The sequence below is a fragment of the Hippichthys cyanospilos genome, chromosome 5 (assembly GCF_059441005.1).
Source record: "Hippichthys cyanospilos isolate Australia breed blue-spotted pipefish chromosome 5, RoL_Hcya_1.0, whole genome shotgun sequence".
Lineage (NCBI taxonomy): Eukaryota > Metazoa > Chordata > Actinopteri > Syngnathiformes > Syngnathidae > Hippichthys > Hippichthys cyanospilos.
The window spans coordinates 23,569,206-23,591,834 of NC_142373.1; the positions used below are offsets into that span (position 1 = coordinate 23,569,206).

General features: G+C 39.3%; 2 protein-coding genes across 21 annotated transcripts in view; one reads left to right on the forward strand and one right to left on the reverse strand.

Annotated features, from left to right (window-relative positions):
- The first annotated feature begins 1,508 nt into the window (after positions 1 to 1,508).
- LOC148424047 (nyctalopin-like) lies at positions 1,509 to 9,442 on the forward strand. 2 transcript variants are annotated; one of them, XM_088415472.1, is made up of 6 exons: positions 1,509 to 1,659; positions 1,765 to 1,829; positions 3,421 to 3,707; positions 3,870 to 3,959; positions 4,053 to 4,174; positions 7,438 to 9,442. In XM_088415472.1, the coding sequence occupies exons 2-6, from the start codon at positions 1,808 to 1,810 to the stop codon at positions 8,246 to 8,248; spliced, it is 1,332 nt and encodes a 443-aa protein (XP_088271598.1). In that variant the 5' UTR covers positions 1,509 to 1,659; positions 1,765 to 1,807; the 3' UTR covers positions 8,249 to 9,442. The 2 variants fall into 2 exon arrangements, with proteins under 2 accessions (XP_088271598.1, XP_088271597.1); XM_088415471.1 differs by having other exon boundaries at positions 3,870 to 4,174.
- Positions 9,443 to 13,196: 3,754 nt separating this feature from the next.
- Positions 13,197 to 22,629, reverse strand: part of LOC148424048 (peripheral plasma membrane protein CASK) — a 116,665-nt gene continuing 107,232 nt past the window's right edge. For 9 of the 19 annotated variants that reach the window (XM_088414599.1, XM_088414605.1, XM_088414609.1 and 6 more), the window contains 6 exons: positions 19,043 to 19,123; positions 17,135 to 17,215; positions 16,039 to 16,241; positions 15,631 to 15,714; positions 15,459 to 15,485; positions 13,197 to 13,903 (listed from right to left, as the gene is read on the reverse strand). In XM_088414599.1, coding sequence (XP_088270725.1) covers positions 13,727 to 13,903; positions 15,459 to 15,485; positions 15,631 to 15,714; positions 16,039 to 16,241; positions 17,135 to 17,215; positions 19,043 to 19,123 — 653 coding nt within the window. In that variant the 3' untranslated portion in view covers positions 13,197 to 13,726. The remainder of the gene's footprint in view (positions 13,904 to 15,458; positions 15,486 to 15,630; positions 15,715 to 16,038; positions 16,242 to 17,134; positions 17,216 to 19,042; positions 19,124 to 22,629) is intronic. The other 10 variants (XM_088414601.1, XM_088414610.1, XM_088414615.1 and 7 more) reach the window with 3 other exon arrangements.

Here is a 22,629-nt window from a genome sequence, read left to right on the forward strand (position 1 = left end):
GTCATTCGTCACAGTTACAGGATTTTCATTATCATAACGGCCCTCTACGACAGTGGTTCTCAAACTTTTCGTAATCAAGGACCCCTTTTAGAAAGCAAATTTTCCAAGGACCCCCATTGCAAGTGTTTGCGGAAATAAAACTAAAAAAAAAAAAATCATTTAAGATAGACATAAGTGCCCTTTTTATTCACCAACAGATTCAATTTGACAACATGTATATGTGTTTCTTTTCAACTGTACTGAAGTTTGGAGATTAAAAATTGCAAATTGTTTGCCTCCTGATAACACAGTGAGTCAATTTCCTCAAACAGGTTGCTGCCAATTATTTAGTCTAAAACAGCATTATAAAATAAAATGCCTCAAAAAGCAATTGTAGACACAAAAAGTAGTTTGACAAATTTCAAAATTATTACCTTTTTCTAAAATATATTAAACTGGTTGAATTAATTGATTTATTAAAGGGTCATGAATTCTTTCACAATTTAATATAAACTCATCAAAGTCATCCAAATAATTATGGAAGAGAGATTATGTTTAATGACGTTCTACAATAAACAACATATCCTAGATATGTTCTATTGGCCAAATGAGGGAAGTCAAATGGCTTTTTCATTTTAATATTTTTGTAATTGCAAATGTAATTTCGAAAGTTGGGGATATAAGATTACTCATATGACATATGTTGAACACAATAGTTAAATCATAATAGCAAAATTATAATTGTTAAGAACATTAATTATAAACCAAGATTGCACACACATCGTACACACACTTGGTCACAATATTACATGTGCAGGCCAACTTTTCCTGTCGGCTCTTTCGCGCCTGCCATTTTAAAAAAAAACCGTAAAGTTTCTGCACGTAACAAAATGAACGCTTTCACGACTATGATACATTTTCGGACAATGTGGGAAAATGAACATCTCACAACATTTCAAATATAGAACACTGTACAATGAGAGTACACAATTCAACACACACGCTTCATTGTTTTGAACTATTGATCGTCTTTCTCATCGGTTCCCGTATCTGGAATGCTTGGCTCATCATTACATCCTCTTCTGCACCTTTTAGGTTTCTAACTCCGAGCCCCTTGTGGTATAACATAATAATGTATGTATTATTGTCTGTTGGAGTTGTGGGCACCGCCCCTAACATCCCCTGTTTCGGGAACATTTCGTTTGTTTTGTGCATGGGGAAATTGAGTGTGCTTGCGTGAGCGCGCATGTGGTTATGTGTGTGAGTGTATGCGTGTGTGCACGTGTTCCCAAGTTAACACTGTCTCGCTCGCTTTACTTCGGTAATCCCGCTGCCAACCTCCCATCTCCATCTCCATGCATCAGAACATCCAGGGGATTTGCCTGCCATTAAGAGATGGCTTTTTGCTCTGCGTGTGTGCGTGTGTGTGTGTGTGAGTGTGTGTGTGTGTGTGTGTGTGTGTCTGCGTGCGCGCGATCAAACACACTTTGCAGGAGAGAGGGAGGCTCAAATGCTGAAAGACTTTTACTGAGAAATTGACATTGAGGCTGGCAGCAGAACAAGCTGGGGATGCACATTGGATGCTCAGCATGGATCCATTGATGTTTGTTTGGATGGTGACTTTTCATCATTTTTGTAATTATTCTACGCATGGACAAAACCGTCAGGAAAGGTCTACAGGTAGCTCCTCTGTATGACTTGAAATCCTTCCTAATGTCATTCTGATACCATTTTTGTTGGTCAGTCTACATGATAGTTGTTTTTCCCCCCCCCATGTCTTTTCAGAGCTGCCTTAATCCTGACATCTCCCTGATGACATTCGACAGTAATGACATTCATCGCTTTTACTGGTCAGTTCAAATATGTATATTAATTTATATTCTAAACAATAGTGCGCTAAATATATTTGAGGCTTTGTTTGAATTGCATGGTAGACTTTGTAAGGGCAGACTTCAGGACAATTTTCAGACACTATAATATATATATATATATATATATATATATCATATATATATATATATATATATATATATATATATATATATATATATATATATATATATATATATATATATATATATATATATATATATATATATAACAAACATACTATTAGGATCATTATGGTAATGGGGCGAGTGGGAGGGTGTAATCAGTTGGGCATTAACTAGTTGCTTACAGCAGCCTTTGTTAACCAAGGTTGTAACACATTACTTTCATTTACAGAAACAAACAGACGGAACCAACGTCTGAATCCATCCGTGTTCAGAAACGGGCATTAAAATGAGATTTATTCTGTGTTAAGAATTTTTCAAGAGCTCCAGTTTGTATCATTTACTTACCTGAGTTATCTTATTTTTTAAATCTGCTCTTAATCTGGAAGGCCACACTGTATTTTCTGTTTACATTCTCCATTAGTCATTGAGCTCATAGCGCTGCCCGTGGTAACAAAGGTTGGTACCTTCTTGGTTTCAAGAAAAGAACGAGCAGACCGACCCAACGTTTGAGTGGCATCCTTGCTCACACGCAGGCGCATTAAAGGGATAGTGTGTAAGATTTAGGTCGTTTTTCAGTACAGACAGCAGGAGGTGCTGCAGGTGCTGCATTTACCCTTGTCCGTAGCTATAACAAACATGGCCGCCTCCGGAGAAGTGCCACCCCCGATGTAATATAATTTAATGATAACTAGACCGATGATTATATTTAAAACATACTGTTGGATACTCTTGCATACACACTGTCCCTTTAAGGTGACACTTATTTTGTTTTAAGAATTCTTCAATGTTCAGTCATATCTTACTCTGAAAATGTGTGCTTTTAATCCGGAGGGAAGCGCTATAATTTCCGTTTCCTGTTTTTACCTTCCCGAAACTGATTGGCTGTCTCAGGTCACATTTTAGTCTCGTCGCACCAAACACGTCCTAGAGATGTCGCCCTATCACCCGATCACGCAAACGTCATTGATTGCATTTTTAAATGCGTCGCTTGTTACGGCGTCCACAGTCGATCTCAGCCAAGCATTATTTATTTTCCCAAACCACAGAGAGTCACAACATAAGGATGAAAGAGACCCCTGATCTAGATTGTTTGCCTCCACCCATAGAGGATGACTAAACTAAGAGGAGAAACAGGGTAAAATCCCAGCAGATACAGACAGTGGCAATAGTTAGCGTTGTGCGGCTTATCTCTACTCAGATGTTTCTTTTTCATAATCACCATCATTGTATCAATGGACTTTTTGGGACTGCATAACTGTCAATCAAACGTAGGTAAAAAACAAACTGCTTTGAGGGTCATGCCATTCCACAAACAAAATACTGCAGCATATACTACAATTTCCCAAAGTATGGCTCAGGGGACATTTGTGGCCCGTTGTCCATTTTAAAGCAGCCCAAAGATATTTGCTCCTAATGATCTGGATTTGGCTGGTGTCATCCTCAGTTTCCATGTTGTGCCTGCTGCCCCCGACGGCGCTGGCGCGCTGGGCATGCGCTCGAGCTTGTCCCCCATCCTGTTCTTGCACTCAAGAGAAGAGCTGCAGCGTGCTGTGCGACCGCTCCGGCCTCGCCGAGCTGCCCAAAGAGTTTCCCTGCGAGGCCTCGGCCATCAACCTGGACAAGAACCGACTCAAATTCCTGTCCGAACGAGCCTTTGGTACTCTGCCGTCCCTCAAGTCCCTCTCGCTGGACCACAACAACATCTCGTTCATCACCCCTGGAGCCTTCAAGGTCAGACTGACTTTGTTCCTAATCTTGAGAAACGTCAGTCGAGGATGAGAAAAAAAAAAGTGATTCTTGTTATTTCCTCCTTAATTTCTCTTTCCTAGTGGTCACAGCATCTTCTCTTATATTTTGCCTGTGTAGTGAACATCCAAACCTTTTCTTCCTCAGGGTCTTGCCAACTTGGTGGAATTGAAAATGGCACACAATGAGTACATCAGTTACCTTCACACGCGGACCTTCACAGGCCTCAAGAAACTGGTGCGCCTCGACCTGTCCGACTGCAATCTCTTCAACATCCCGGACCGGATCTTCATCGAGCAGACGGCGCTCAAGGAGCTGCTCTGCTTCCAGAACAAGTTCCGCAGAATCCCCGGCGCCATCCGGGGCATGGAAAACCTGACCCACATCTACCTGGAGAGGAGCAAGATTGAGGCGGTGGCCTACAACTCACTGCTGGGTCTGGGCAGCCTCAAGTAAGTCTCTGGCCTGGAATGGGACCATGTCATGGTTGGGATGGCCGACTGTTGGAATAACTTCAGCAACGGTGTTGACTTTGGTATAGTAGGGTTGGAAATCCTAGACCCAAATTTGGCCTGTTTTTCCACTCCCGGTTGTGTAGGCTAGGATGTCCTCTTGATGGTTGTTGGGGTTGGGTTTAGGGTTATCGCAGGGTTGCGGATTATCGCAATTATTGTATTCCTTACGATAAATATGGTCATGGGGTGAGTGGGAGGGTGGAAGCGGACGGAATCGGTTGCGGTGTTAGCAGCCAGATGAGTTGCTTACAGCAGCTTTTGTTAGCCATGGTTTTACCACATTATTTTATTAACAGAAGCAAGCAGACCCAACCAACGTCTGAATTTATCCGTATTTACAAACAGGGCCATTAAGATGAGATTTGTTCAGTGTAAATAATTCATGAAGCGCTCAAGTTTGTATTGTTTACTTACCTGTGTTATCTTATTTTGAAATATCTGCTATATTTCCTGATTACTTTTGCCGTTTGTCATTTTGCTTACAGTGGTGTTTGTGTTAGCCAATGTTGTTACAGTCTTGGTTACAAGAAAAGGAATAGCAGAATAACCCAACGTTTGAGTCCATCTTTGTTCACATGCAGGGCCATTAAGATGGCACTTATGTTAAGAATTCTTCAAGCGCTTTAGTTTTTAATTATGAGTTATACTTTACTTTGAAAATGCGTGCAATTAATCTGGAAGACCGTCCTACAATTTCATGATCTGTTTTTACCCAAACCGATTGGTGTCTTTCGTCATGTTCAGTGTTCCATGGCACCAAAACCACATGTCCTATTGATGTCGCCCTATCACCTAATCACACATATTTTATTGACTGCAATTCAAATGCGTCGCTTGTTACGCTGTCCACGTAGTCGATCTGAAGCAAGCATTATATATTTTCCCAAAGCACGGACCGCAACATAAGGATGAAACAGCCACGTTGCGGCTTCGGGGCCGCAGGTTGCAGACCCCTGACCTATACAATGACAATAAAGGCATTCTGTTCTATTCTATATTTTACTCAGTTTAGAATTATTCTAATGGTTAGAGATTGGGTTTAAGGTTAGGGTTTGTGTTGAGTTTGGAGTCAGGATGAGGGTAGCTTTGGGTAAGTCGGGTTGGGGTTTAAGTTATGTATTTCCCAAGTACTATCCGAACTCATCTTCGTTTGTAAAGCACAACCAGTAAAAACATCCATATCTACAACCACTTAAATCGTGCTGTCTTTGATAGAGAAGGTTGTTGATTCAGATTTCCAGGATTTTTTGAATGAGTTGGGACCCACTTTGATTCACAATTCACTTTGATTCATTTTTGGTTGGGATAAGAATTTCAATTTTACTTTTCTTTCACATTATAAAGATGTATGAAGAAAAAAAAAGCAATGCTGCAAATAGTAGAAACTTCTTGCTTCAACCTGATGTATTAGTAAAAATATGAACATTTAAGAATTGGAATCAGTATTTACATCATGCAGTTACATTAACCATGTATGTTTTATTGAAAATGGCCTGATCAGAACAAAAAAATAATGATTTAAATTCATTCTAACCACAAGGACGGTTTTGGAAAAAACACACTGTGTTCTCAGTATTGACCTGAGAAATCGTGCAGGTGACTTACAAAATAATTAAAAGCATTTCCATCCATTGGTTCATCAGTTCACACCCTGTTAAGGAAATTCACTCTTTTCAGTAGTCTCCACACTTGAAAGAACATAAGGCATAAAGTATTATGAATAAGATAAATTGCAGCAATCCATCTACATCCATCCATTGGAAAAAAAAAATGTGTTGAAACGACCAGAAATTGTAAAGGAAGCCAATCTTTTGAGAAAACACAAATGGCTTTGTGTTCCTGCACACCGAGGTATTTGCAGTCCAGACTTTTATCGATTGAATGCCTACTTAGGGTTTGGGTTTACTTTTTGTTAGGATAAGGTTTAGGCTCATCAATGTATTATTTAGGTTCATCAATACATTATTTTTTAATACTTTGGGATTCTGAATTGTAATTCAGATCCAAACATGTTTTTTTTATTTTTGATTTAAAAAAACTAACTATACATGGTGTGTATCTATCTATCTATCTATCTATCTATCTATCTATCTATCTATCTATCTATCTATCTATCTATCTATCTATCTATCTATCTATCTATCTATCTATCTATCTATCTATCTATCTATCTATCTATCTATCTATCCATCCATCCATCCATCCATCCATCCATCCATCCATCCATCCATCCATCCATCCATCCATCCATCCATCCATCCATCTATATATATACAGTATATATGCCCATCTCTCTGAAACTACTTGATAGATCTGAATGAAACTAAAAAGCACTTTATGTTGAAGGTCATACATTTTATTGGTTAAATTTACAAAGAAAAGTACAAATATTTGTTGGTTCTACGACAGATTTTCATAAATGTTCAATATGAGCGCCACCTGTGACACTGCACATGTTGATGGCTGTCCTGCCGATTTAGGTATGCATAAGCAGCCCTTTTCTTAAAATTTATCATGCCAAGTCCTAATTTGTTTTGTAGCTGGTGCCTTCTTTGCAAAATTTGTGAAGGCACGCTGCACTGTCTTCGCTGACTGAGTCAGCATTCGCTAACACGCAAAAGTGAATGGCATTTCTTAACTTTTGAAGTGAATGGCATTTCTTAACTTGAAAAGATAGAACTGCCAAACGCTACAAATACATGAAACGTTTCTACACAAGCTGTGAAAATTTAAAGGTCATTCCAACGAAAATTGTCAAAATCATTGGCCTATGTCATAGGAGGGGTCAAACATTTTGGAACACTGTATATATCTATACATCTATCTCTGTCTCTCTGTCTTTCTGTATGTCTCTCTCTCTCTGTGTATAAATAAATAAATAAATAAATAAATAAATAAATAAATATATATATATATATATATATATATATATATATATATATATATATATATATATATATATATATATATATATATATATATATATATATATATATATAAAATAAATGCTTTATTCTAGCACTTCCCCATCCAAAACAAACAAACAAACATAGAAACCCACTATACATAATGTGACTTTTGTTGTAAACCAGTCCTTTTGCAATTTACACACTCTTATTTCTGGCCTATTTTCCTCACCTTTGTGTTTAATCTCCACGTTAATCCTTCAGTCTTTGACCAATGCTCCCTGATTATTCCAGGTACTTGAACCTCCAAGAGAACCGCATCAACGTCATCCACGAGCAGGCCTTCCAGGACCTCGTGCGACTGGAGAACTTCTACCTGAATGACAACCTGCTGTCCGACCTGCCGCGGCTGGCCTTCAAGGGCCTCAGTCGCCTGAAAATGCTTAACCTCGGTGGGAACCAGCTGACCAATGTCTCCAAGACCTGGTTCAGTGACCTGGTGGAGCTGGAGATCCTGTACCTAGACAGGAACCAGCTCATGTGCATCGAGGAGGGAACCTTCGAGAACCTGACCAGCTTGATCACGCTCCACCTGAACAGCAACAACCTCACCACCCTGCCCTTCCCCGTGTTCCAGCCTATCTACTTCCTGGGTCGCCTCTATCTCTTTAAGAATCCATGGGAGTGCGACTGCTCCTTAGAATGGCTCAAAGAGTGGATGGAGAACTACAATCTTGTGCGGGACATCCCGTGCTCATCACCTTCGTCGGTGGCAGGTCTTGATCTAGGCGAGGTGATCTTTGGCAAAGCGAACGGGACGTGCGTGGACCCAGCCGAACTGAACCTGACCACCGTGTCGTCGGAGGTGGCCTCCACCACTGTCAACCGCTTCAACAGCCTCATTTCCAGGCTGCTGCAACAAGAACTCCGGGAAGAGGCGGTCAACGGGACGGACGGCGTTCGGAACGGGACGCTGCCGGAAGCCGAGGACGGACAGCTGACGGCGAGTGTCGGTGGGCAACCATCACAGTTGCCCGCTCTCTCTTTCCTCGGGGCTTGGCTTATCGCTTTATCTGGGATCAATGGTGGAATGTATGAGATTTGACAACCACAAATGCACTCATAAACATGATGGCTTCATATATGACAACCTATATAAAAGATAAGAAGTGTTGACTTCATTGGTGGGATCAGGAGCTAGAATTAGAGCGTGAGGTTAGTCTCAGAGAGAGATCGGTTTTATGGTTAGAGTTGGGGTCACACTGTGCTTCATGTTCGAGACTGAAGGGTCAACTTTATGCTTAGAAATGAGGGTCGGGTTTGGCATTTCCGTTCTGGTTTGGGTTATGAAGATGTCCTTATGGTGTGGCTCAAATCTGGTTGCAAATGGCAAACTTTCCTTGTGCATGAGATTTACAGTCACATTTCTCACATTTCACATTCTCCCTCTGTGTGTGTGTGTGTGTTTATAATATATATATGTATATATATATATATATATATATATATATATATATATATATATATATAATTGCCTGCTCTACAACTACAGAAGTTGGTTTCATTAACATTTGTCTAAATTTCATCTGTCACATACACTACTAGAAAAACAAAGTATTGCTGAGTTTGAATTTACTAAAAAAAAACATCTTCAATTAAGGAATCAAAAAAAAAAATCTTGCATTTCCTGGCCGAGAGTCAATCAGAGAAGGAATGCAAATTTATTCTCCATTCGCAGAACACTCTTACAAGCAAGAAAAGACTAGGACTAAGAAAAGGAGCAACTACAAAGGAATTTTCGGTAAAGTCAGCTGTTATAGCTGTGAATGACAAGTAGTGAATTGAACCAAACCAGTTCATTCACTCGACTGAACATATTTATCCACTGCTTGATGGTACTGTAAAGTGACTGTTTTCACTGCATTTTCATTGCAGTTTGAACTATAAAGACACAGCAATATAGCAGAGAAACAAGTCAGTTGTTCTCAAAAGTTCTGTCAAAAGTTCTCTTTCTTCATTTTTCAAAGTTGAAGGTTTATGTAGGGAAGCAGATGTCCCCATCTCTTTTTTTCTCTCTGAATAATGCATTAATCTTCTTATCGCTTGTGATTCGTTGACAACGTGCCTGTGCCTGCCATGGATGGACCCTCGCACTTTCACCTCACATGGATGGGATCCCGCCATATACGACCCCACATGGTGTCATTGACATATGCTTATCAATGAGGATTCGGGTAAATGGTGTGGAAAGATTGAACATTCCTTTGCCGCCTCTTTGAATAAACTCTTGACATTCTGACCTTGTGATGCTCTTGTTTATTCTCGTATTGTCACGCTTTAAAAAAAAATCGGAATACAGTAATATGTCTCGTTGGGCTGTCAAAGCGTTAACGTTGGCCAAGAATTTAAATGATATAAAGCATTAAAAATATTAATGCTTCTTTTTACTTCCTGGGGCAGCTGAACCAATAACGTGGCGACTCACAACCAAACTAAGGAGAGTTTATGGATATTCCAAGATTTTTACACAATTAAATCCATTTTCTACACAGTTGAGAAATGCAATCAACCATGATTAACTATGGAAAGATTTGCTCATTCAGATTTACAGCAAAATTCTGCCTTTTTTAAGCGATTTTTCTTGTAATGCTACACTTTTATATTTGTAAAGGTTCTTTTATCGTATGTTAGATTAGGACTTTGGCGGATGATTTGATAGGTGACTAGTCACTGTGACCTTTCCCTGCCCCCCTGCTCATGTACACATAATCTGGATATGAGGGGGGGGCATTTTGTGTGAGGTCAAACCCATACTCATATGAGAAAATTCAAATAGTAACAACAATAAAATGTGAAAATAAAAAAAAATATTAAGACAACTTTAGTCTTTATAACTTTATTCCTAATACTATAAAATCATTAATCCTTGTTTTTTTTAAATCGTGTTTAATAGAGTGGTTGTGTCAAATTGCTGAATATAGGACTTGTATTACATTACAGTATAACTTTGTTGATTGTTTGCTGCTTTGGCGCTCATAAGCTATTTTATAGTGTTGTCATGACAGAGTTTTAAGAAAAAAAAGTGTACGTTTCACGTGGCTGCTGGACGACACGACTTGGGAGTTGACCTTCACGGGCCGACTAATCTGCGCAGTGGCCCCTTTTAATAAGGGATTAGAATGAGAATAAGAGCAGTGGTGGTGAAGGCGGGACGTCATCCGTCATTTAGCATCATTTGCATGCCGTAATGCAGCCCTGCAGAGTTCACCGCACGTGTCATCGAGCTTAGAGCCGCAAATCTTACGAGCAAACCGCCGGCTGCAACTATCTCATCGCAGTTAGCAGAGAACATGGTGACGGAGGACTTCTCTATTGACCTGAAAACCATCAGAAGCACTGACCTAGACAAACAAGTGAAATTCTAACATTGTATCTATTTCTTTCATACAATTTTATCAATTCAATCCAAACAGGAGGTTATTTTGATTTTCTAGCATTTTCCTATGCACTCGACATTGCAGAGGGTTATTGGCCGTGTGTGGTTTACATCCAGTTGTTGATCTTCTGCAGCTGGGTTGCTTTCAATGGTGCTTGATTTTAAAAATATTAAAAAAAAAAACAACAACAAAAAAGAACAAATCCCTTTTCTCCACTTTAATGCTCGAAGGATTACATGATCGGACAACGGTTTATTCACTTGAATTGATTGTTTGTGGATTTGACTGCATTTGGATAATTCCCTGAGTGTTCACTTTTTTTATGCCTGCAAAGGTGAAAAAATACAAAAATACTAACCACCACTCAAAAGGCCACTCCGAAAATAATAATGTTTTGGAACTGATTAAGTTTATCTTTCAACAGTTCATTCATTTGCGCTTGTTTGGATTGATCTTAGTTTTTTGGCGCTGCCTCTGACCACGGTTGATATTACATTTTGTAGTGAGGAAGAACAGTGTGGTTTCAATTGAAAAGTGAAGGTTGGTGACCACACATTGTTCTGTCTCCCTGTGAAATCTGGCCCACGAGTGTTTGTAAGTTGTACTTTGTAAGAATGTTGTCATTTATGATAATATGGCCAAAATGGGTTTGTCTGTTGAAGTTGTGATTGTGGATAACACGCTAGCTAATGTTAGTTCTTATCTTCAGCATGTTATATAGTGCTGCCTTGTATGCGTTTATATCATTAGCATTTTCGTTTGTTCCAGGTATTTCCCTTTGCTGTATGTTAGCACATGCAAATCCACTTATATGATTGATTTAATCAATGTAATTTGTGTACATCTTTGTACATTTTGAGGGGGCGGCTTCAAAAGTATTGCGACTCAAGCAAGCTGAGGCCTTGATGAGCTCATATAACAACAACAAAAATAGCAATACAATAAACATCTCAAGCGTTGAGCGGTCCGCAGTGATAAAAAGGTTGGGGACCCCCGACGTATAGGACACTTGCGTTACAAATTGTGTGTGTGTTTGTATATATATATATATATATATATATATATATATATATATATATATATATATATATATATATATATATATATATATATATATATATATATATATATCAAGAATATTTGCATGAAATTAAATTTTTTGTAGTTTCTGAATACTTAAACTCTAAAGTGATTGATGTAACACAATTTCTAAAACTATTAACTATAGCGAAAGCACTCAGAGCTCCCTAAACTAAAACACAAATACTGCTTTACTCTGCGTTCATAATGTTGTATTAAACACTATGTGAAGTCTGAACACAACTCACTGTTTTACGCATAATTTCTAAATGATGATCCTTGCAAACTATGGAGACATTTACAACTCTTATTTACACTGTTCTGCCACACAGATGAAAAGTTTTAGATTCTTACTTGACTGCACTCAGCCTGAACACTAGAAGTAAGCCACAGGTAAGCTGTCCACGGGGCGCAAGTTGGGGAGCGGGAAGAGGAGGCCAAAGAAGAAAACATGGAGGTGAAAAAAACAAGAGAGCGAGGAGGACATATTGAAGCAAAGATAAATAAAATGACAAATGACATCAGAGCAGGAGTGTAGTGGCTATCCGTGAATTTGGGGAAATTGTATTTATTCTATTTCTGTGATGTTCACCTCTTGTCCTCCATTTTTCATGTGAAGAATGCAAAACTCTCTGTAAACTGGAACGGCTGCCGACTTGTTAACCTCCTTCCAAATGACATTTTTTTTTTTTTTTAATAGAAGCAGCACAAAATAAATCTTGTTGTATTTTGGTCGCCTAAGCTTCAAAAGTATCCATTCAATACATGCTTGGTTTAAGCTAGCCAACAAGAACAACATTCCAGATTCTATCTGGTTTGCACTTTCAATTGAATCAGTACTTGGGCCACGACTCATGAGACCATGAGATGACGATGGCATGAGAATTCCAATCGAGAAAAGAACTTGTTTGCCGCATTTTGTGGGACCTGACAAGTTTCCTGTTGATTTGCCAGCTGGGCGGCAGTGCTAGTGCTCTACAGTGATTTAGATCCTACTTGGCAGGCAGAACTTTTGTGTTAGCTTTGGTTGCTCCATTTCTTACTCTGCTCCACTGGTGTTCCACAGGGTTCAATTGTGAGGGCCCTGCTATTTTTTACTCTATTTACTGCCCCTGGGTTCCATTAGAACAATTTATAAGGCTGGGGAGAAATTTCGGCAATTACCATACCTGCGGTAAATGACCACCACAATAATCCAAAGACGATTAGTCCAACACATGAAAGGAAATATTTATATATTTAAAAAAAAAAATCTCATAATGCTATCGCACCTTGTGTTTACTCACTCACTCACTCACTCACTCACTCACTCACTCACTCACTCACTCACTCACTCACTCACTCACTCACTCACTCACACATTTTTTTTTAGCACATCAAAAAGCAGCCCTGTTGAGAGTCAAAGAACATTTGAAAGAAGAGGAGTTACAAACGTGTGAAGCAATGGACACCCCTTAAATGTCCACCAAGACAGGAGGGAGAATGACCAGCCAATCACCTCCCGATTATCAAACAGCTGACACATTACTATCATCATTGACATTTTTTTAAATATTTTTATTGTATTTTAATTTTTTTTCAATCTCTTTACAGAAGGACACGAGGAACACTGACCAAAATAGTCCACATGCATGATTCATCCTCTTTTTCATTTTTTCCAATAATAATAACCACAAACGTATGGATTTACTTAGAAAGTCCAAGACGGTGCCAGTGGAGGGAAAGGAATTAAAAAAAAAAAAGAAAAAAGAAAAAGGAAAGTAGAAAGAGGGATGAATAAATAACAAGGGGCGAAGCATGTTTGTGTGCTTTTTCTTTTTTTCCAGTCAGAGGGCTCCACCCACCTTTGACGCTTGGGGCCGGGAGGAGCGGGGTCGGGCCGGGCGGGGGGGTGGATGGAGTGACAGTACTCGTCTCTTGAAAAGAAACATCTAGTAAAAAAGGTCCTAGCTGGCCGGAACAGACAGACAATACTCATTTTGTAGTACAAGAGCACGATGATGATGGCGAGGTTTTCTGGGACAACGATGGCGGTGGCGAGTTGGAGGTGGGGGCGGGGGGGGGCTTTAGTAGACCCAGGAAACGGGCACCCACTGGCTGCTGTTGCACACCAGCTCCACGGCCTCCTCCAGGTGGCCGATGGTGTCATCGATCTCGTTGTTGATGATGGTCTGGTCGAAATAGTGCGCGTACGTCTTCTGCAGGATCTCCGACTCCTTCTGAAGACGCTGCAAGGACTCATCCTGCGCGAGGGGGTGCGACCAAAGTCAGTAAGACCGCATCATGTATGCTTTGTTCCCTTTTTAGGGCTAGTGCAACTTTTGAAACGACTGATTGTTATGTTACACAACCTTTTCACATCATACACTGTAACTACTGTTGGAACATTACAAGCTTCAGTAAACAAGACGTTTCATTTCCTAGTGAGAAATACCAACACTAAAACTTTTATGTAATAAGTAACAAAATCACCAATATGCCAAATGTAATGTATGAACACATTTCACTGTGGAGTTTAGTTATAATATAATATGGGCCTTTTATATTCTTGTAGAATTAAGCCTTTTGCTCTTGTAATATTCAAATTTGCCATGTTTTACTCTTTCTTCAATCACCAAAATTATAAGTAAAGCTTTAACACTCTGACCTTTTAGTTACATTTTTGTTTCTTTCTGTCACTTACACATATTTGTACATAAGGTGATTGTTCTAAATTTTACATAAATACTATACTTTTAATGAAATAAAAATGCAGTGATCCCTCGCTACTTGCACCTGCCTATCGCACCCTCAGTACATCGCAGATTTTTTTTTTTAATTAAAAAAAGAAAAAAAGAGAAGCTGTGTTGCGGAGAGACGTGCTCTGAAGGTTTCCTGCATGGCAGATAGACGAGGTAACTATAAATATATAAATGCACTTGACAAGTACACTCCTCGGTACTGCACTACATATTTTTACTTAAATCTTGAATTATTAAACCTTATAAAGTAACTGTACTGTTATCCCTTCCCATCTGGCGAAATCAAGCTTAAGTGGCTGTCGTCTCACAGAGAGCTGCGGTTACATAAGTGGCAACCAGAAGTCTAATTAAAGTGAAGCTTGTAGATGTTATCATATTTAGTCAGCGACAGGCTTCCGGGTGGCACTAATATAACCGCGGCCCTCTGTGAGACTACAGCCAAATGACTGTATTGCAATTTTTCCCTTGTTCAATTTTCTCTTATAATACTGTATCCCTGTGTTTTTCTTTTGTTATATGATTAAACTAATAAACAAAAAGCCTTTATATAATTTTAGTATAAAAATAAAAATTGAACTTTGCTGTAAAATTCTAACTTTTGAAAAAAGTTACATTATGGCTCCTTCCTAACAATACACTCCATCTTAATCTTTTTAAATGATGCATAATTTTGACTATTCCTGAAAAATTACACATTCTTCACAAAATGCAGGCCATTTTCATAATTTAAACCCTTTTATCTTTCAGAGTAATACGCACATCCATAATATTCCGACCTTAATCATGTAACGTTGCAACTCATGTAACGTTCAGATTTTTTTTCATTTTCTAAATTACATCTTTAGCGTGTGTAAGATTTATAGCTATCCTTGTCTGCTCTTGTAGTCACAAACATATTGAAGGCTATGTTGTGTTGCTCTCTGAGCCGCTTGGTCAGACTTGCATGGCATGACTATGGTAACAAAAAGACATACACACACACACACACAAACTAAAGAAGACAAGACACATTTAATAACAAGCAACTACTAGCTGACACGTGTCAAGTGGTACTTACTGGCAGCGTGCGACACCACCTGGGCGTCTAAGGGCGGCGGCATAGAAATACGCATGCATTGTGTGCAAAGACAAAGCAGCAATCAAAGAGCAGACATGCACACACACATGCATGCAAAGACACGCTCATTTGAAAAAGTCCATTCAGGAAAGCACGCGTGTGTGCTATTTACTTCGTCAATGCCCGGCGTGATGGTTGGCGCCGCGATGAAGACCACATACGGGGCAAACTCCGCTGTACGAAGGACTTTCAGTGCCTGTCAGAAAGGACACACACAAAACTAATTACCATATTATATGACAAAAGTAAACCTCACGCTTACATTAACATGACTTATTTTCAGAACTGAGATTTTTCTTGGAAAATTATAGATTTACCTTAAAAAAACACACATCCACACGTGCATCCATTTATACATATGTATGTATACAATTAAAATAAAAAATATCTAAAATTTGAAAGTTTATTTTTTATGACTTAAAAAGGTTCTTATAAGATCTTTATCTTGACACTTTTGTTGTTGAGCTGCTACCTAATTTTTTTTTTTAAAAAAGGTTGCCATACAGATGTACACACAGACCTGCGGTTCGACGTCCAGGATGGCGACCAATCCCTGCTGGTGGATCTTGCGAATGGTCTCGAGGCGCGTGCCGTACATGGCGTCCTCGTGGCTGCCGTACTCCAGGTACTCGTTGTTGCTGATGTCCTGCATCATCTGCTCATGTGACACAAAGTAGTAGTTCTTGCCGTTCTCTTCGTCCTTCTTCGGCGGTCTCGTCGTGTCTGCGGGACGCAAGTGGGACAGCTTAAAATACGAGAGACTTCCACAAAGGTTAGTGAGTGTGAGGGCCCTATTTTGGTGAGCAGGCGGACGTCCTGCGACCGGCCTGGCGCAGATGTGCTCGGGTTGGCGCCGGACCGAGATTTGGCATTTTGGTTAGTTAGATGGAGGCGGTGCGCGCACAAAATGTCAGATGCGCTGGGGGAGCACCTGCGTGCCCAGAAATGCACAATGAGGTCTACCAAATTCTCACGGAACACTAGACATGCGCCTGCTCAAAATTGAAGCTGTACCGGTATTTAGATCAAGTGCACATGCGCCACTCCACCAAATTAAGAGTCCTAAATGTGTGTGTGTGTGTGTGTGTGTGTGTGCCCTTGGTTTTCGCTACATGGTGGGGACCATATTTGGGCTTTATTATCTTGGTAGGGACTTCTTGTACTTGAGGAACACAAGTTCAGACCTCTTTTTGAGTTTTGGTGTATAGAGTTGAATTGAACTTTGGTTAAGAGTCGTTTTGGGTTTGGGTTAGGGCAGGGGTGTCCAAAGTCGGTCCTCGAGGGCCGCTGTCCTGCATGTTTTCCAGGTTTCTTTTCCTGACACACCTGATTCAAATGATCAGGATCGTTATCAGGTTTCCGCTGAGCTTGCTGATGAGCTGATGTCAGCATGAGGTGTCAGGAAAAGAAAGCTGGAAAACATGCAGGACAGCGGCCCTCGAGGACCGACTTTGGACACCCCTGGCTTAGGCAATGGGTTGTGATGGAAAGAGGTGAGAATTGCATTTTGTCAATGAGATGTCCGATTAACATAGTGAGACAAACCTGTGCATGTGTGTGCATGAGCATGAGTGTTTGCATGCGCGTGAGTGTGTGTGCGTGTGTGTGGGGCTCACGTGGGATGGGATAGGCAAATCTGTCCGGGTGTTTGGTGATGAGTGTATTCTTGATGTGTCTCCTGCCCACGCCATGAGCACCTGGAAAACACCGTCACAATGGCAAAGTAGCATCGTTTCTAATTCACATTTTAAAGGGATACGCTACTCTTATTTTGCCTTTTTTGGAGTAAAATGTAGTTTCTAATTACTGTAATCCTGCAAATATAAGATGCACACTTGACTTTGGCAACAAATTCTGGAATATTAATAATAATTCATGATCTGGTCAAATGTCCGTGTTCTCTAACCACTGCAATCTTTTAATTAAATGAGCTGGAGACATCAGAACTTTACATGATCCTCTCTGTTTTCAAAGTATTCCTGTGAGCGAACAAGGATGGACTCAGACGGTGGTTCAGTCCGCTCACTTCTTTTGTTGAAAATGATGCCCGAACAACCTCAGTTAACACTAGCTGCCGTTAGCTGCTAACAGCCAACTGACATCCGCCCTCTAGTTCGTCCCTTCACGGTAATAATTATAAGAATACGGCTCATATAAAAATGTGCATCTGCGCATCAAATCTCGGTTCATGCGGCTGACAGTCGGATTTTCCTCGAATGGTGTCGAAAAAAAAATCTAATTTTTTTTAGTTACCGTTAATAGGATGCAATCATACTTTTGGGCCTTCATTTTTGGGAAAAGAATGTCTTATATTTGGGCAATTACAATAATTTGATAAGTTCATTATTTTTCTTCTAGTGTCCAATTAATACCTTTGAAAACACATTTTTCAGGTAATGAGCAATCACGCCTCACATGTCTCCTGGGTTTAGTTATGTGCCGTTTGCAAGCTGAGCTGTGATTGTGAGGTTGTTACCTGAGCACATGTTGAGCTGACAGTAAATGGCAAACTGTGTTATTAAAGATATTAATTGTACATGAAAAATCGTGAAGTTATCAAATTAACTACATATAAAATGTGAACTTTTGACTGCTTATGAACATTTCCCACCACGAACAATACCTATTTGTTGCATTACATTTCATGGTAACGCGCTAGTTTTTCTTCTTCGAGTTCTTCTCCCTTCCGCACGCAAAGCACTTTACACTGACTATCTCAGTCAACTTTATACCGATGACACAGCATCAGGAGCAACTGGGAGTTCGGTATCTTGCTCAAGGACAATGACACAGTCACAACGGCGAGGAATTGGCCCTTAACCTCTGGGTTGAAAGTCGATCGACTTACAAATGAGCCATGCCCGCCACATTTTATTTTTTTACTATACTCGGCTTGTAATTTTATTCTTAGTTATTAGACAAGTTATTTGATTGCAGGATTTCCCCCCCAAATATTTTCTATTTTTAACTAATATTTTTATTTTTAAAATGGGAGAATTTATGAATTATAAACAAGTGCCAATCAATCAACAATCTTAAATATATTAATTGTAGACCATTATTATACTTTGATGTATTTCAAAAATGATTTAAGGATTATGCGATAAATAGCAATCCTCCATTATTCGTGGTAAAAGGCACCATTTGCGAGCTTCTGTAACGTGTTGTTGTGACGAACCACGATGGGATCTATCTACCCAGTCACTGAGCAATTTAAGACTGCCACTTTGTTCTAAGATCATACTTTGTGGAATCCTTATGGTTTTCACCGATTCAGGTAGGCGGTTGTACTGACTTGCAGAGTAGCGACAGTTCTATACGGAAAGTCATTACTCAAGGTCGGGTGGGGATCCACTGACTTAATATAAAATGTTTGCAAATCATATCAAGGTTTTTTTATGTTGGGAATATCATAGATTTCCATGCACATTTACAACAAACAACAAGAGAAACGCATAAACAACCTCATCATAGTAGAGTCAAATTAAGCAAGTAGGAAGGTGAAAAGTCGGGCGTGGTCTCACCTAATAAAACAAGCGTTTTCCTCTTGAAGGCGGGCAGCTTGACCACTTCCTCGTAGGTGACCAAATCTAATTGGTCAAACACTAAAGGGGTGGCGCGAAAGAGAAGGAGAAAAAATGTGAGGTGGAGACAAAACTAAGTGGGATGGTTTTTCTTTACAAACTGACTTAGATCACAGTCAAACAATATAACAATAATTAAATTAGGAATTATCTGCATCTGCTGTATTCGAGAAACCTGGTAAACTAGACAAAAAAAAATATAAAACAAATCATTAAAGTAATGCAGTTTTTCCAAATATATTTTACACAGACTTGTTTCGCTATGATTGGAACTGAAGTTTCTGACTTCCAAGTTTAGCCGAATGCAATCTAAAAGCATCTCGTGTTCTTCAAATCGGTGACACGATTACGACAAATGAAACAAATGAAAACACAAGTTGAGATTTTTCACAAAAACACACATGCACACACACACACACAAAATTAAACACAAATCATTGGGGCTGTCTATATAATAACACATCTAGCATTACCTGAGAAATTTATGCCTCTACTCACATTTTATAAGAAAGTAGCATTTTTCGATCAGTAAATAGCCGAGGCACACAAACGCACATGCACAAAAGGCACACAAAGCGGCTTCAGTCTTCTGTTGTTTGGACAAAAACAACGAAAAGCAAAGTGAAAGACCGCCAGAAACAAACAGGAAGTAACCCGCAGGCTTTCAAATTAAAAGCACGAAGAAAGTGAAAAGAGTAGCGTCAGCGTGGTTACTTACATGCACAGAGGTCGTTCAGTAGGAGCAAGCGAGAGAAATGGACAGGAGGGTTACAACAGTAGTTTAATACACACACGCACACACACCCACGCACACACACACACATTCACACACACATATAAATTATATACAGTGGTACCTCGGTCCTCGAACGCCTCTATACTCGACCAAATTGGTGCTCGACCAAAAAAATCAAGTAGGTAATGCATCGGACCTCGATCAGATTTTCGGTTCTCGACTAGCCGAGCCTAGCCGAGCCGACCCGAACGCGCTCCTCGGCCCTTCTCGGCCAGCGGGTAAGCGCCAGTTCAACTCAGACCGCCAGCGGAGTAAGACATTTGTTCGAGTATTTCTTCCCGGATTTAAACTTTTTCGTGTCGCTCTAGCCCTTAATAATGGGTCCAAAGAAAGACAGTGATAAGGGGAAGGCAAAGAGGAAAACAATGAGGACCACTATTGAACCGAAGAAGGAAATTATAGCAAAATATGAACGCGGTGTACGAGTGTACCTCGCGTCGCAGTTAGCTAGCGTCATCATGGAAGGAGTAACTCCCTCCCGTCCTCTCCACATCCATTCCTGTATGCCATCAACCACTCTCCAAAACGTAAGTAAATTATACAGAATGGTTTATAATGCTTTATTTATCTTTATCTTTATTTTTATCTTTATCATGTACTGCTTGTGCACATTTTCTTGTGCACACATACTTTCCATTATTTCTTATGGGAAAATTGCTTTCGGTGTTCGAACAAATCGGTGCTCGACCACCACCTCAGAACGGATTATGGTCGAGTACCAAGGTACCACTGTATATATATATATATATATATATATATATATATATATATATATATATATATATATTTTTTTTTAATCTATACATCAGAACATGCAAACATCACAAACAACACAAAGACCTGATGCTATCCATATTTACAAGCAGATTATAAAAAACCTATGCATAATCATCATGTTTTAGTTGTTTACTAAACGGTTAGCACGCTAAGATTAATTCCTCACACTAATTCCTCGTTCAATTGTTAACATGGCCCTGTCAAGAAGGACAAGCCATCTTCAACAAACTAGATGATGGTTCCATTGGATGTTTCAGTCCAACTGTAGCAATATATTAATCGTGTCATAATTTTATTGGTCAAAAAGGACAAGCCATTTTCAACAAGCTAGATGATGGTGCCATTGGATGTTTCAGTCCAACTGTAGCAATATATTAATCGTGTCATAATTTTACTGGTCAGGTCCACTAGACATCAGATTACATAGTGTGTATGAGTCAACTGAACGCCAATGTATAAAAAAAACAAAAACAAAAATGAGATTGGATGATGTCTTACTTTTTTCTTGGATTTTTAATTTGGAGTTTTAAAAAGTGATTTGTAATTGGAAAATATTGAATTTGCAGCCCAAAAACGGTATTTATATTAAAAAAAAAATAAAAAGTACATTTGTATCTGTATAAATAGCAACCTCCCTCCATCCACTGTCTGTAGCCGCTCATCCTCACCTGGGACGCTGGCTTGCTGGTGAAAGGGGGAAAGATTGCCCCCTGGTGGTAAGATGAAAACACGCTTGATTGGATATGTGGCAGCCGGGACTTTAAACGTTAATATCGGTGAGAATCATCTAAATTAATCGTGGCAGCCAATATCGTGATCGCGATTAAAATTCAATAAATTGTGCAGCCCTACTATGGGGCAATTTTGGCGTGTCCAATACACCTACCATGCGTGTTTTTGGATAAATAGTATTGATATCTGAATGAAAACTGATTAAATAATTTTTCAAATAACTTATATTTGTGGCGAAAATCACAATTGTGTTGGTGGAGAAATGATAGCTTAAAGGCGAAGAAGTTGCTACTAGGAGACACAAGTGTTCTTTCTCTTTCACACATGACTTTTGAATCATTGATCAAGTCATGTCAAAATCTGCACCCATAAATTTAAGATGCAGATACAAATGTGTATTTTTTAATACAAGTACATTTTTTTAACTGTGAATACACCCTTTACACCTACAAACCATCATTTTTTTTTACCAGGTTTAACCAGGTTTTTACTACAAATTTATACCATTTCTATTGGGCATGTAAACATGATCATTGTACAAGTTTTTTTTTTGTTAAAAGTGCGCAGGAAAAAGAGTCTGACGACCTTATCAAACAAAGATAAATCCACAAACACCCACCCACATGCACCCAAATATGTCACATTAATACAATTTACACACAGGCATGCTAAATATGTGCACACCCAACAAAATGACAGCTCCTATGCATAACCACATCGCAAATACATTAGCACACACTTCTAAATGGCACATGTAAAAAGAATGATGTACTTGTTAACATTTGGACCCAAACTTGCTAGACATACTGAGCAAGTCATAGTAAACACACATGAACCAAAGCATACTTCAAAGACACTCATAAAGGATAATGGCACGACACATGTACATTTATCTCAACATATACTAGAACAAAACGTGCACCACCATAATTAACATGTATGAAATACACATGCAACACTAGGAAATACATACTGCACAGACCTAAACATATTGCATGAAAAAAACACCCACAGAACACACACACCCACACCCACAAAGTGCACATGCGGAAATATGTTTTGAAACAAGCACTAATTTATCCAGGCACATTGGCTAAAACATGCTCACAAAAGTAGTGCACATGCAATAGATACAAATATACTGTACATATGTAGACATTCAAATATGCCGTATATTAACCTATGCTCCAATATCCTGCATATGCACTCAGAAATGTACTCG

Bases quoted from the DNA above. Each gene is read 5' to 3' on its own strand.
- LOC148424047 (XM_088415471.1), top strand. From the start codon at position 1,808: ATGACATTCATCGCTTTTACTG. The intron at 1,830-3,420 runs GTCAGTTCAAAT...TGTCATCCTCAG, and splicing joins GACATTCATCGCTTTTACTG to TTTCCATGTTGTGCCTGCTG. The intron at 4,175-7,437 runs GTAAGTCTCTGG...TGATTATTCCAG, and splicing joins CTGGGTCTGGGCAGCCTCAA to GTACTTGAACCTCCAAGAGA.